The 15,608-nt window shown below is 47.2% G+C and overlaps 1 protein-coding gene across 5 annotated transcripts in view; it reads left to right on the forward strand.

The window, feature by feature from the left end:
* Positions 1-15,608, forward strand: part of LOC138304355 (serine/arginine repetitive matrix protein 2-like) — a 735,752-nt gene that overhangs the window by 582,132 nt on the left and 138,012 nt on the right. For all 5 annotated transcript variants that reach the window (XM_069244334.1, XM_069244333.1, XM_069244336.1 and 2 more), the window contains exon 12: positions 7,897-8,673. In XM_069244334.1, coding sequence (XP_069100435.1) covers positions 7,897-8,673 — 777 coding nt within the window. The remainder of the gene's footprint in view (positions 1-7,896; positions 8,674-15,608) is intronic.

The raw sequence follows: 15,608 nt of genomic DNA on the forward strand, positions 1-15,608 counted from the left end.
TCTATAAGGTTCTTTGTCACCGTAAAAAAGTACCGACCTAACTGTGAACCAACTGTCACCTCTCCTTCACCCCTGAAGCATGGTGGGATACTGGAGGTGCTCCGGGTCTTAAAGGCATGGTGCCAAATTTTGTGGTTCTGCTGTATTGACTTGCATACAGCCTATTGGCTAATAATGCTCTGTTATTTTCAATGTAGTTTTTTCTCTTTTCACGTGTATTGCTGGTATTTTTTCTGTGCCCTCCAATGGGGCTTCAGAAAGTTTTTTGTAATTATAAGGGAGAGTGTTAATGTATTAAAAAAACAAAAAAAAACTCCATAGAAATAAAGCATTTTAGCCTGTTTATCATCATAGTCTGTGTTGCTATTATACACATGTATACATGATTCTTGTATGGAAATTATCTACTAAAAATGTTATTTTTTATATATATATTTCATACTTATACATGTGTGTTTTTATATGTGCTCTGGGAACCCCGCACAGGGTGGGAATATTCAATGTTTATGACTTTGATGAGGATATCCCTGGAAGAGAACTAGGATTTACAGGTAAGGAACTTATCTTTCCTTGTTTGTAGGGAAAGAGCCCTGGTAATAGGGCTTGGTTAGCAGGGACCTCCAGTGCACATCAGTCAAACATCAGTACCAGAGGCAAAAAGAGGGGGTGATCATAACAAAAAGGAGCACTTTCCTACACCCCACCTCATCGAAAAGGAATAACACTAACCTTTCCCAAGAGAGTCTTCATTGTTTAAGTGCAAACATCTGGAAAGGCCATCCACATTGCCATGGTTATTCCCTGGTCTTTATTCCACTGTGAAGCCTATCCCCTTTAGAGATATTGACCACCTCAACAGTTTAGGATTTTCCCTTTTCATTTGCATCAACCGTCTGAGAGGCCTGTGATCAGTTTGAACAATGAAGTGAGTGCAAAACAGGTATGTTCTCAGCTTCTTCAGAGACCAGACCACAGCAAAGGTGTCCCTCTCAATGGCACTCCAGTGCTGTTCTCTGGGGAGTAACCTGCTAATAAAAACAGGCTTGTCCTGGTCATCGATGGTCTGTGATACGACTGCTCCTATCCCATGCTCAGACGCTTCTGCTTGCACAATTACCTGCTTAATATAATCTGGAGCTTTTAGAATGGGTGCTGAGCACATTGCTTCCTTCAGAGTGTCAAACGCCCTTGACAGCTCACTCTCCAGTTTACTTTCTTGTAGGTGATTTTGTGGGGGGTGCCACAATAGTGCCATACCCCTTCGGAATACTCTTGTAATACCTAGTCAAGCCAAGTAATGCTTGACTTGATTCTGGGTGGTTGGAGCCTTCCAGTCAAAAATAATCTGGATCTTGGGTTGTAAGTGTTGAACTTGGCCTCCTCCTACAAAGTGGTCCAAGTATGCAACTGAGTCCTGCCTTCTGCAGGGCCTCATGGGCCTTTCCTAAGTGGAACAGATGATCTTACCAGGTGTAGCTTTAGACAGCAATATCCTCAAGATATGCTGCACTAAATGTTTCAAGCCAGGACTTTTCAACAGCCTATGGAAAGTTTCATGGGCATTCGTTAGTCCAAATGGCGTTATAGTAAACTGGTAATGTCCATCTTGGGCCAAGAATGCTGTCTGTCCTTGGCTCCTGGGGTGAGACAAATCTTCCAGTACCCTGATATTAAATCAAAGGTACTGAGAAATGTTGCTGCACCTAGCCAGTCAATTAGTGTGTCTGCTCTTTGGATAAGGTAAGCATCAGTCTTGGTGACTGCATTGAGTCTCCTGTTGTCCACACAACAAATCAGCTCTGTTTTGCCTCCCACTAGGAATGAAGTTTGGGGACTTAGACCACTAGACTATCCTGTGGGCTATCTGGGAGCTCATTGACCCCCTAAGTGTGGCATTTTGCTGACTTCAGCTCTGATGCTTTCCTTAACTTAGACTGTTTGTAGATTGTCTGTTTTTTTTCAGTCATGCTGTCCCCAGTGTCCTAAAGTGTGCACCAGGTTGTCTGACCAGAGGTTAGGGAAAAGAGCTCAGAATACTGCTCCAGGACCTGCCTGCAGTCAGACCGCTGTAGGGAAGTGAGGGTGTCTGAAAAGACAGATCCTTCAACAGTCCCATCTGCAGGGTTATATAAGAGGTCTAAAAGAAGTTTATTCTTTTCTTGCTCCTCATCAGTGACCATAAGCATGGTCTCTTCAGTGCTGCCATGGAAGGGTTTAAGGATATTCACATGGATGACCCTGTGTGGGCTCCTGGGACTGGCTTGACAGGTGACACAAGCTGCAAAGCTTTATCTTTTGGGTCATACCTGGCCAGTAGAAGTGGTTGACTACCCTTCTACATGTTTTTGTCTGGCCAAGGTGCCCAGCTGGAGGGAAATCATGTGCTAAGGTAAGAACTCTTTATATTGCCTGGGTACTACCACTCTCAAAGTGGCACCAGGTTTGGGGTATCTGGCCTCCTCAATAGGTCCTGTGGGAGTCACTGACAGCAGCCCTTTACTGGTAAGCAGCTTGCTGTTTCAGGCTCTCTAGAGTACCACAGGTACTGTCCTTGGCAAAGTTCTTCCACAGATGCCCCCCTCTCCCACCCAGCCCATGAGCTCTGCCATGTAAGCCCCAAGTTCTGTGGGCTCAGTGTCCTCAAGGGCTAACAGGTCTTCTCCCTTGTTGAGAGGGACTGGAGCTTGTGACTGATTAGATGTTGATTTGCCAGCCTTCTTGCCTTTTCTTTTGAAGGTTTGTGTTGTCATTCCAGGCTCCAACACCTTTTTCACCCTGGGCTTTACACTGTGCTCTGGTTTTGAAACACCTCTTTAAGGTATTCCCAGCATGGCTGCATAAGTGTTTATCTCTATCTCAGCCCATGCTGAGGTCTCCAGATCATTCCGTAGCAGACGTTCAGCTAGAATTGAAGAGGACACAACCACCTTCATCTGGCCAGTAACCCCTCCCCACTCTAAAGTCATCAGAGCCATAGGATGAAGCTTAACAATATTATCAGTATTGATAACTGGATATGTTCTATTTATGTTCTGCTTTGGGGACACCAGTTTTTCAGTCACTGTGGTGGCACCTGTATTCCCTCTGTGCTTCTACCTCAACCCATTTGATATGTGGCCTTTGTGTTTCTCGAGGTTATTGGGTCAGACAGGCAGTGAAGCCATATCCACCCCACCCTATGTGACTAGAGAAGCTTCAGTATGCTCTCTGACCTGGTCAGGGCACACCACCTGAGGTTGCTGCACTAATGGGGGCCCTTTTGGGACGGAAAGAGTCCCCAGTTTGGTATCCATTCTGCTTACACTTGAAACACCAAGGCTTTTTGGGATCCCAGTTTCACTCTGGTACCCACCCTTTTGATTGCGAGAAATCTCAAGGCCCACCCTCCTGCGTAGATGTTTGAGAGCCTTTGGAAGACTTTCAGTGCCTTCTGAAGACTTTTTGGAGTTTTCCCCATTGTGTCCCATGTCTTTCTATTGTGGGGGAGTAGCAACCTCTTTCCTTTGGTCACTTCCCCATGGGCCTCTCCAAATGCCCTTGCTTTGACCCAGTGATCAGCCTTCTTCACCCAACTCTAAGGAGACACCAACCCTAAGTCCACTGGGTACTGATGACATTTCTCAGAAGTACAGTCACTCAGCAGATGCTCTTTCATTATCACATTGTAGAGCCCTTCATACTCTTGCACCTTACTGCCTTTCAACCAGCCTCCTACTGTTTTGACTGAAGTCAACAGAATTTACACAGGACTTGAGGTTTTGCAAGACTCATTGAAATTAATTCTGTACTCCTCAGTGGTGATTCCACAGCCCTTAATCAGGGTATCTTTCATGAGGTCATAGGACTCCATCTTCCTCACGAAGTGTCAAGAGGCTATCCCTGCACTTAGCTGAGAACATCTCCTAGAGAGCCCTAATATGTTTGTTGAGTTTTCTCATTTTACAAGTCCCCTCAAGGGCTGTGAACGAATTGGTGATATTGTCACCCTCAGCATATTTGGGGACAACCCCTTTGGGAATTTTAGGGTCAGAAGATTAATCTCTCTCCTGGTTTACTTAGTTGCTGTCCCAATTCATGCGTGCTAGACTCAACTCAGCCCTTTCTTTTTAGGTTGAGCGTTAACATTCAACTTGGTCTATACTGTGGGTAAAAAGCAATTTCATTTGTCGGTTGCCCTATCCTTTAAAAATTCTTGTTCGCTAGTGGTCAGTTCTGGCTTTTTCTCCCTCCTTTTTCTGTTTCAGAGCAGTAACCTGCTACTGCATCCTTCCACTTTCATTTCTTTATCGGTTGCTGTGACGGACTATTTTTGACATTTCTTTGCTGCTCACTTTTAGGCTTATCTGCGTTCTATTGCAGCATTCCGTTCCTCCCGTGTTGCTGACATTTGTTTTGGCTTTATTCCAATACTGTCCTCTACCCTGCTCCTAAAATAAGCTTATTTTACTAAATAAAAACACCATGTTCCCTTGCATCACTTCGCAGTCTTTCTTTCTTTCTCTTTTTCTCTCTTTCTCCACCCTGCCAGCACTCATAACATCACACACACAGGGCATTGCTCATCTTTAATGCCATAAAACATATGCTGCTCTGCTAACTTTATTAGAGCTTTGTTTTTTCTTGTTCGAAATGTGTGAAACCTTTTGCAGTGCAAATGCTTGTTGCTATGGCCAGGAGTTTGGCCACAAGAGCTGCTCTTTTGGTTAGTCTCTCCAGCTCCTAAGTCTGGATCTCCTAGTTCTTCCATGAGCCTGGTCTACCTCCAGCTAAATTTTTAGGGTAGAGGCTTCTGTTGGTTTCCTCTCCCTCCGGGGTATTAGAAGGAAAGCCCTCCCCATTTGTATGTTTGTCAGTCTCCTCTTCACTGACTGGGTCTTCAATATTGTCAGTACTTTCTTCTCTTGCCTGGGCCTTATCAAACTCAGCAAGCAACTCCTGGAGTTGTGCCTTGGTTTAAGCCCTGCTTTAATTTTTCAAGCCTTACAATGGTCCTTTAACTGCTTCAACCTAAGATGTAAGTGGGTCAACTTGAGTTCCTCAACTCTCTCCTCTGAGGTGGACATGTTTTCATGTAGTTGGGGCCATTTTAGAAGTTTGAAAAAAATCTAAACAGACTTTTTAAGGCCTAACTATTACACCTTCTTAAAATATCTAATGTCAAGGACTGGGTAACTTAACACAAGACTCTAACAGTTCAGATTACCAGTTTGGATAAATAGAAAAATTGATATGCAAAAAATATATATATTTTTGTTTTGACTTAGTCAATTGTGGGTTTCTTCGTGGAATCTCCTATTGACTATAAGTAGTATCAGCCAATTCACAGTCTTGAACCCCACTGTTGACCCACTAATGTTGCAAGCTGGCTATCTTTGTAGTGTAACACTGTAGGTGTAAGCCATGCAGATAGTGCAGATCACCCTTATTAGCCAAATACTCTTTGTGACCGTGTCAGTGAGCAGAATCCAATTGGGGGCAGGTGAGACCCAGCTCTTGAGTGTCCCAGGACCAAAGAAACATCGGTTTCTATGGACTCGGGCTAGGGGGCTCGGGTGCATAGGTTGTGTTTTTTTTTTTTTTTTTTTTTTTTTTTTTTTTTTTTTTTTTTCCTCCAGCCTGTCAGCAAGTTTGAGGTTCTCACAGTACAGTTCAGTGCACCTGCAGGATAGGGAAGAACACAACAAAACTATTTCTGGTGTGGTGCTGGCGGCTCTCGGCATGCAGGTAAGTTTTGGAAGCAGTGGTGTTCGGACTGAACACAAACAAGCCTTGGTGCTTACAACTGGTGATTGTACCGCTGGGTATTGTTGCAGGGAGGCTCTGGGCAGGTTCAACTTCTCGAAGACTGGATGGGTCAACGAGGCAGACTTGGACACTCAGTATCTTCTTCCTGGCAAATTGCTCCCTCAGTGGACCAGATGGTGAGCAAAACGGGGGAACAGACAGTTTCACTTGGTGCCTGCTGGTGCAGGAAAGTGGCTCATCCTCTCCAAGGGAGATACTTGCTGTTTGACGAAGTGCTGGCAGGCCTCCAAGGCTTTGGGAGGATGCACATCTGCAGGACGAGTCAGTCCTTTGTATTTGTCGGGACAGGAGCAGGCAGTACTTTGGCGCCAAAGTCCACAGCTAATCCACAGTTATTTCACCGGTCAGCTCTTTGGCCTTCTTCTTGTAGTCAGACAAATCTAAGTTTGTGGTGTCAGGGGGCCACCTAAATGCTGAGTTTAGGGGTATTAAGGGGAGTATAGGGTTGTAGTCTATTGGCTATTTACCCCTGGAGTGAGTACACCCTGTATAAGACCACTTCCTATGGGGTGTGGGCCTCATCTTGTCCCAGAGTTCCTAATTCCGTTAAAAACAAAATGGTGGCACCCTTCTTTCGTGGAGCACATTAGGTAGTCCACCTTATGGCTTTTACTAGCTTCGTGGTGCAACACGCCTACTGTATATCTATTGTCCTGGATCTACTAGTGCCAAATGGGCAGGAAGTGCCATTTTCCAGGTCTGGAGGAAGCTGGGGTCGCATATCAAAAGCGGCAGAGGCTTTGAAACCTCTGTCCTTGGTATGCACATTTTCTAGCCATCTTGCAGGAGGAGGTGATAACAGCTTCCCAGGAGCAGGCATTGTTTCATGACCTCTGAGAGGGCTGTCTCTCACCTACAGGGTGTCAGAAACCTGTCTGTTGCAGGCTGGTCGAGACCAGGCAGTTAGCACACTAAGACAAGTAGGTTTCTGGGAGCACATCCAAGGTCCCCCTTCTGGGTGCATGTCATAATAAATACAATAATGTAATTAGTATGGGTTTATTAAGTCTAGGAATTTGATACTAAACACCATAGGTTTCAGTAAAGCCATCATGTAGCTGGTGACAAGTAAAGACCAGTGCCCAGTACATGTACTTAAAATGGCTTCCCTGTTCACTTGTACCATCTAGTAATTGAACCAAACAGCACTAGGGCATATCTGCTCATGCATTTATAATGCAACCTGCTTTAATGCTATAAGGCCTGCTGTAGGGGTATCTTACAAATATTAGATCCTGTAACTTAGGCATGGCACACAGTGAATGTGCTGTGTTGTTTTCACACATGGTTTGCACCGTGTCAGGCAGCCTGCGATGGCAGTCTGCATGCAGTTTGTACGGGGGTCCCTTATGGTGCCATAATATATGCTCCAGCCTTTTTAATAGCCATGCCCTAGTTACCAGAGGTACCATTTATTTGGGACTTGCAGGGGTGCTTAATTGTGTGCCAGTTGTAACACAGACCATTTTAACTTGTTTTTAGGGAAAGGTCACTGCACTAGTACTGGGGCCTGGTAAGCAGGGAACCAGTGCACACCAGTACTAGGGGGAAACAGTGGGGTTGACCTGAAAAAATGGGGCACTTCAAATTCATCACTTGTGCAAGTGGCTGGGTTTAAAATTGGGTGGATGGTCCTGCAAGATATTGACTGCATTTTGATATGGAAGAATTCTAATTTAGGAAGCAATCAGTGATGTTGTCAAGCGTTAAACGTGAAATGCAAGCCCCTAGAAGAAGTGCAGAAGTAAGAAGAAAACTCATGAAAAGAGCAGTGTTTGGGTAAGTGGTGGAGACATCAGGTGGAAGGGGAACTATTGGAAGAGACCTAAAGAACTAAAGTTCCTCATGGAGGGTATAGAGAAGCCAAAGGTGGTACAGGTGTGCTCAGATTAAATCAGCAGCACCATTATCAGGGTTATTTGAAGAGTACTGGCTAATCTTAACCAAGAACCTTACAGAGGACTTTGGAGGGTAAAGGGAGAAACTAATAGGCAAGCAGCACTCTGACCTGACAATCTTGAATATTCTTGCAGCTAACGTCTTAATATGTAGAAAAATGTGATTTTTTTTTTGTGTTTTTATTGCTTGCAGGAGTCCTAGTCCAGAGGGGAAGGAAACAGTTAAAGTTAATGAGTCATCTGTAGTGGTGAAAGCGACACCTCTGATGCAGGATAATTTGATTGTGGTGGAGAAGACAGTTCAGTCAGCTGTTCCTGCTCTGGAGAAGAGTTTTGAGTTTATGCCCCTGGCATCTGAAAAGGTGCCATCTCCTTCTACAGAAAGAGTGGCTTCCCCCTCTACAACCTCTTTAGAGAGACTATTGCCAGAGAAAGTGGTGCCTGTGTTGGAGAAACCAACATCCTCTCTAGAAATGGCAAACCAGTGTATGGAAAAGGATGTGCCAGCTTTCAGAGGAATGGCTCCTGTAGAAGACCAGACTGTGGCAGTGTCTTCTGTGGGTGAGAGTGAAACTCCCCCTTTGTTTGACATTGGTTTGAAAGAAGCAGCGCCAAACGTGCCCGAAAAGACTGCATCTGTTGTGATGGAGAAGATGGCACCTCCTGTAGTGGAAAAGGCAGTAGCAACTTCATCAGTGGCGGAGAAAGCAACAGTGCAGCCTGCTGGTGAAAAAACAGGGACTGATAAAACACTGCAGATTCCCAAGGATAAGAGACGGTCCCGTAGTTCCAGCAGTTCCAGTTCCAGTAGTAGCAGCTCCTCTTCCTCCTCAGACTCATCTTCCTCTTCTAATTCCTCTTCTTCTTCATCCTCCGGTTCCACTTCCTCCTCTTCCTCCTCTTCCCAGTCTAGGGTGCAGCCCCAGCCAAAGGCTACTGCCAAGAAAAAGCCCTCTCCTGTGCAACAAAGGTAAGTGTGGTACTGTTTTATATTATCACATGCCTTTAAAGTAAATTAGCAATTCATAATGTATATATGGCTTTTGTCTTATGTCTGCTTTAGCAAACAGCAATAAAAACGGTAGTCGTACAGGAATCTGATGTGCAGTGGTTGCATGACCCAACCTACCAAATAGCCGGTCCTCCAGTGTGGTTGCGGAGAGTCTCAGTAGAGTTAGAGGAGTTCCACTGTTTGGGCTTCAGACACCGTGAAAATTTGTCTTTCCTACTAGATGTTCTCTCGGATAATCATAAATAATGTAATACATCCACCTCCTTGTAGGACTTCTGTGTCATTTGTTTTAAATAATTCCACCTTAATGAGACCATTGCAATTTTGGTGTTCTCCCCACAGACTTCCTTCATAGTAGAGGGATCTCTAAACACTAGATGTTGAGTGTTCCCGGACATATTAAATCAACAGGACTAAGCCATTTTGCAAAACTCAGCTGGCACCTTCAATAAACCACACAAATGCCATGGTCTCTCTAAACCAGGCATAGCCAGGTGGCTTATGACATGAGTTCAAACTTGCTATGCTAAAGCCAATTGCCAATTGCCTGCAACACACAGGCCCCATTGTACCTGCAAAAGGGGAGCCTCTGTGGCCTTCCTTGTCAACATCATCATAGCTGACATATGTAAAGCAGTTAATTAGTGCACTCCACATGCGTTCACCAATAACTAGATAGATATCTTAGTGCTCCAACAAGCAGGGGTCAGCCAGACTGTCATACGTGCACTTTTTCAGTCTTCCGCAACATCCTCCAGCAAGCCACCAGTTATGGGAGAACTGCTTCGCAGTCTCTTCAGACCATGTTTCTACATCTACACATGCCACAAACGATATGTTACTTGACCAGTAAACATCTGTTTATGGTATGTAGTCTCGTTCATTATCATGCACCCAATCCCCATCACTGGAAACCACTGGTTGATGCAGTTTTTTTCTTTTCTTTCTATTTCGCACTGTCATTTTTGGTATGCTCTTTATCCTCGCCTGCTGTGCGGAAAACAGTGTTTGAGACGTGGTTTTAAATACGCAAGCTCTACATACTCCTGCCATCTTGTTTTGCATATGTGCAGGTTGTTTTTCTTGGAGTCACAGGGTAGACTGACTCCTTCCCGGTAATACTGCGCATGGGCTTCAACTCCATTGTTAGATTATATGATAGAGACTTATAGCTGCAGATTCCTTACCTTAGATTTTCCCCCAGGCGTCAGTCTGGATTCAGAGATTTTTCTTGAGCACTACCCTTGTACTCCTGCTAGTTGGCGTTGGTTTGCTCCGCATCTGTCGTCGGCATTGTGGTAGCCAGATATGTCTTTGCGGGTCTCATAAAGGCGCCACCCTGGCATACTGATGTCCGGTCTTTTATTTCTGCCCAGCCTACGCACAGATCAGAGGAAGAAAAAACTCTACAATCACTTTTTGACTGGACTTATCAACTTCAGTCGAAGCTTTGTTTGACATTCTGGTGCGTCAAGATGTTGTCACGGAAGACTGGATTCAAGCCTTGCAGGTCCTGTCAACAGATGCCCGTGATGGATCCATACCTCCTGTGCCTCTTGTGTTTGGAGCGCAACCATGACCCAAAGTCAGGCTCAGAGTGCCAGGCCGTGAACTTGAAGGGTTTAAGGGTGCAGTCTGTAGGAAAGAAGCACCTTTCTGACAAAGTTATCCCAACTTTTTGCCCGGTCTCAGTGTGTTTTGACTGTAGTAAACTGGGATCCTGCTAACCAGGACCCCAGTTTCGGTGCTCTCTCTCCTAAATTTAGCTGGTAAGTGTTTCACACCCCAAAATTGGCATATTGGTGTACCCCTGTAAGTCACTAGTATATGGTACTTAGGTACCAAGAGCATTCGTACACGAAGGGTCCCCCATGGGCTGCAGCATGTATTATGCTACCCGTGGGTGCCCATATAAACTGCAACTAAATGCACTTTTCACTCAATATATAAGGCTTCCCTGATAACATGGCCACTACACTCTGACTCTGTTAGTCACCCATTAGATATGCCCTTAAGCCCAAGGGAAGGGTGCATGGTTCCAAGTGTGAGGGCACCCTTGCATGAGCAGAGGTGCCCCTACAAACCCCAGACTTCATTTGCTGGGCTTTGTAAGTGCAGGGAGGCATTTTAGGATATATAGTGGACACTAGTCAACACAAGTTGTCCAACTACAAATGGCTTCGCCAGACAGTCATGTTTGGTATCAAACATGTTGGAATCATGCAACTACACCAATTCTAGTCCTAGTTGCATGTACTATGAGGGCTCCCTAGGGGATACCCCATGTCTGCCTGTACCACCTTGCAGGGTCTGCATGGCAGCCCGTGCTGCTGCTGACCCCTGACACTGTTCTGCCCTCCTGCTGTTGAGCCTAACTCGGGCAGGGAAAGACAGAACAAAGGATTACCTGTAGAGGAGAGGTGTGACCACCACTCCTTTAGAGATGGGTGTCCCTGCGCTGGGGTGGGGTTGCCTCAGAGTGCCACCAGACTGCTTTGAAGGGCACATTTGGTGTCCTCCTTGCATAAACTGACTAGAGGTCCTTGGAGCATCCCCCCGCACCACACAACTCCCCCCCCCCCCCCCCCCCAACCCCCTTCCTGGGTTACTTAAGGGCTCCCCAGAGGGTGGGACTCTAGATTCGTCTGTGGAGCCATCTTAACTCTTTCTGCAAGACACTTTTGCAAACAGGACACTGAAGCCTCCGCTGGCTTTCTCTGGGAACTGAGAACAAGACTGTAACCACTAGGAGGGCTCCCATTGCAGCTTTGTTTTCAGGTTTTGCAAGACTTCAGCAACCTCCGTGGCTGTGCATCCTCCAGAGTCACAAGGACTCTCCCTTGAAGTGAAGGAGTCACTCCCCTGAATCTGCAGGCATCACATTTTCGATGACCGGTTTGTAGATCCTACTGTCCCACAGACTATTTGAGGCTCTACAATACAGGTAGTGGTTCTGTGGCTCTCCAGAGGTCTAGCCTGTCTTGTAATATGAGGTCGGTGGTCCATCGCTGTAGCTGCCTGACTGGAACCCCTTTGCACAGTGTCTGTTGTTGCCAAGGCCTGTTGGCTGTTCAGTCAGAAGACCTCCTAACTCTAAGAAGACCCAGTCTCCAGTATTCTACAGCTCCAAGAACGACATCCTCCCTGCAACTCCTGCAGCCTGGGCATCTCTATTTGCTGTGCTGCTGAAGTCTCCCTGCAACTCCCTGTGCCTGCTGCCAGAGTGTCCTCATGTGTGCTCTAACGATTCCTGCTGGCTCTCCTGCTTGCTTAGGGCTGGCCCTGACTTGCTGCAAATGTTGGCTGGACCTTGCTCGTCCCCAAAACCTGCACCAGTCTGCATCGCTTTCTTGTGTTTGTTGAAGCTTGTTTGTGGCCCTACTGACTACTGATCAATCTGCAATTAGACAACCGGCATGGGACATCCTGTGGACAACTACTGGGGTTTTCCTGCATTGCCTGGAGTCCATGGCTGCACTTCCTGGACCACTGTCTATAGGAAAAGCATCTCCAAGGAGGCTGGGCATTGCCATCCAGCACCACCTGGGCATCCCCTGAAGATCTGGACTCTTTCCCTGCTTTCCTTAGGTCCTCTTTGGGAATCCATGCCTGGTTTGCACCAACCTGGTCCATGGGTCACGATAGCAGCTGGACAACTGAGGTCCTCATTTACTTCAACTGGAGGTTCCGGCATAACTTCACCCCTATGCACCTGGGCTCCCTGGTGTCACGTACTCCACTTCTCAAGGTATCCACCATTGGGGGTACTCTTGAACCTCTTGTCCCAACGGGTTTCCTCTGGGTCCTCTGTGAAAGGTCCTAAAACTCAAAAATCGATGTGCAAGATTCCAGCAGGACTTCTCCGTAACATTTACTTCGGCTTCTGGACATTAGAACCACAGATGGACTTCACAGGAAGCTACAATCTGCAGTTCCAGCGACGCCTCTTGTAGGAAGTTGGCTCTGTATGCACTATTTCAAAGTAAGGAATAGTATGCACAGAGTCCAAGGGTTCCCCTTAGAGGTAAGATAGTGGCAAAAAGAGATAATTCTAATGCTCTATTTTGTGGTAGTGTGGTCGAGCAGTAGGCTTATCAAAGGAGTAGTGTTAAGCATTTGTTGTACCTACACACAGGCAATAAATGAGGAACACACACTCAGACAATTCCAGGCCAATAGGTTTTTGTATAGAAAAATATATTTTCTTAGTTTATTTTAAGAACCACAGGTTCAAATTCTACATGTAATACTTTGCATGAAAGGTATTGCAGGTAAGTACTTTAGGAACTTTGAATAATCACAATAGCATATATACTTTTTACATAAAACACATATAGTTATTTCAAAAGTGGACACTTAGTGCAATTTTCAACAGTTCCTGGGGGAGTTAAGTTATTGTTAGTTCTTGCAGGTAAGTAAACCACCTACGGGGTTCAAATTGGGGTCCAAGGTAGCCCAACGTTGGGGGTTCAGAGCAACCCCAAAGTTACCACACCAGCAGCTCAGGGCCGGTCAGGTGCAGTGTTCAAAGTGGTGCCCAAAACACATAGGCTTCAATGGAGAAGGGGGTGCCCCGGTTCCAGTCTGCCAGCAGGTAAGTGCTCGTGTCTTCGGAGGGCAGACCAGGGGGGTTTTGTAGGGCACCTGGGGGGGACACAAGTTAGCACAGGAAGTGCACCCTCAGCAGCACGGGGCGGCCGGGTGCAGTGTACAAACACACGTTGGGTTTGTAATAGGAATCAATGGGAGACCAAGGGGTCTCTTCAGCGATGCAGGCAAGGAGGGGGGGGGGGGGGGCTCCTCGGGGTAGCCACCACCTGGGCAAGGGAGAGGGCCTCCTGGGGGTCACTCCTGCACTGGAGTTCCGATCCTTCAGGTCCTGGGGGCTGCGGGTGCAGGGTCTTTTCCAGACGTCGGGATCTTAGTCAGGCAGTCACGGTCAGGGGAGCTTCGGGATTCCCTCTGCAGGCGTCACTGTGGGGGCTCAGGGGGGACAACTTTGGTTACTCAGTCTCGGAGTCGCCGGAGGGTCCTCCCTGAAGCGTTGTTTCTCCACCAGTCCAGTCGAGTCGGGGTCGCCGGGTGCAGTGTTGCAAGTCTCACGCTTCTTGCGGGGATTGCAGGGGTCTTTAAATCTGCTCCTCTGGAAACAAAGTTGCAGTCTTTGTTGAACAGGGCCGCTGTTCTCGGTAGTTTCTTGGTCTTTTGGAAGCAGGGTAGTCTTCTGAGGATTCAGAGGTCGCTGGTCCTGGGGAAAGCGTCGCTGGAGCAGTTTTCTTCTGAAGGAGGGAGACAGGCCGGTAGGGCTGGGGCCAAAGCAGTTGGTGTCTCCGTCTTCTCTGCAGGGGTTTTTCAGCTCAGCAGTCCTCTTCTTCGTAAGTTGCAGGAATCTGATTTCCTAGGTTCAGGGGAGCCCCTAAATACAGGATTTAGGGGTGTGTTTAGGTCAGGGAGGGCAGTAGCCAATGGCTACTAGCCCTGAGGGTGGCTACACCCTCTTTGTGCCTCCTCCTAAGGGGAGGGGGGTCACATTCCTATCCCTATTGGGGGGATCCTCCATCTGCAAGATGGAGGATTCCTAAAAGTCAGTCACTTCAGCTCAGGTTGCCTTAGGGGCTGTCCTGACTGGCCAGTGACTCCTCCTTGTTTTTCTCATTATCTCCTCCGGCCTTGCCGCCAAAAGTGGGGCTGTGGCCGGAGGGGGCGGGCAACTTCACTAGCTGGAATGCCCTGTGGTGCTGGAACAAAGGGGGTGAGCCTTTGAGGCTCACCGCCAGGTGTTACAGCTCCTGCCTGGGGGAGGTGATAGCATCTCCACCCAGTGCAGGCTTTGTTACTAGCCACAGAGTGACAAAGGCACTCTCCCAATGTGGCCAGCAACATGTCTCGAGTTTGGCAGGCTGCTAAAACCAGTCAGCCTACACAGGTAGCTGGTTAAGGTTTCAGGGGGCACCTCTAAGGTGCCCTCTGGGGTGTATTTTACAATAAAATGTACACTGGCATCAGTGTGCATTTATTGTGCTGAGAAGTTTGATACCAAACTTCCCAGCTTTCAGTGCAGCCATTATGGTGCCGTGGAGTTCGTGCATGGCAGACTCCCAGACCATATACTCTTATGGCTACCCTGCACTTACAATGTCTAAGGATTGGCTTAGACACTGTAGGGGCACAGTGCTCATGCACTGGTGCCCTCACCTATGGTATAGTGCACCCTGCCTTAGGGCTGTAAGGCCTGCTAGAGGGGTGACTTATCTATACTGCATGGGCAGTCTGAGGTTGGCATGGCACCCTGAGGGTGGGAGTGCCATGTCAAATAACTCGTTTTGTCCTCACCAGCACACACAAGCTGGCAAGCAGTGTGTCTGTGCTGAGTGAGGGGTCCCCAGGGTGGCATAAGATATGCTGCAGCCCTTAGAGACCTTCCCTGACATCAGGGCCCTTGGTACCAGGGGTACCAGTTACAAGGGACTTAGGGGATGCCAGGGTGTGCCAATTGTGAAAACAAAAGTACAGGTTAGGGAAAGAACACTGGTGCTGGGGCCTGGTTAGCAGGCCTCAGCACACTTTCTATTCAAAACATAGCATCAGCATCAGCATCAGCAAAGGCAAAAAGTCAGGGGGTAACCATGCCAAGGAGGCATTTCCTTACACCTCTGCTCTGCAACATTGTTCCTCCGTCTGCTTCCAGCAACTGCAACATTTCCCTGGGTGTGCATCCTCTGAGGGCGGCAAGTCCTAAGTCTGTACCAAGAAGCAAGATGGAATCTCCCTGGAAGTGGAGTCACTCCCTTGCATCAGCAGGCTCCAACTGAAACGACGACCAGGTGCGTGGATCCTCTCTCCTGCAACTCTGTGTGGATCCTGCAACACAGGTAATGGTCCCCTCAGTCCTC

This window comes from Pleurodeles waltl, chromosome 7 (genome assembly GCF_031143425.1).
Source record: "Pleurodeles waltl isolate 20211129_DDA chromosome 7, aPleWal1.hap1.20221129, whole genome shotgun sequence".
NCBI lineage: Eukaryota > Metazoa > Chordata > Amphibia > Caudata > Salamandridae > Pleurodeles > Pleurodeles waltl.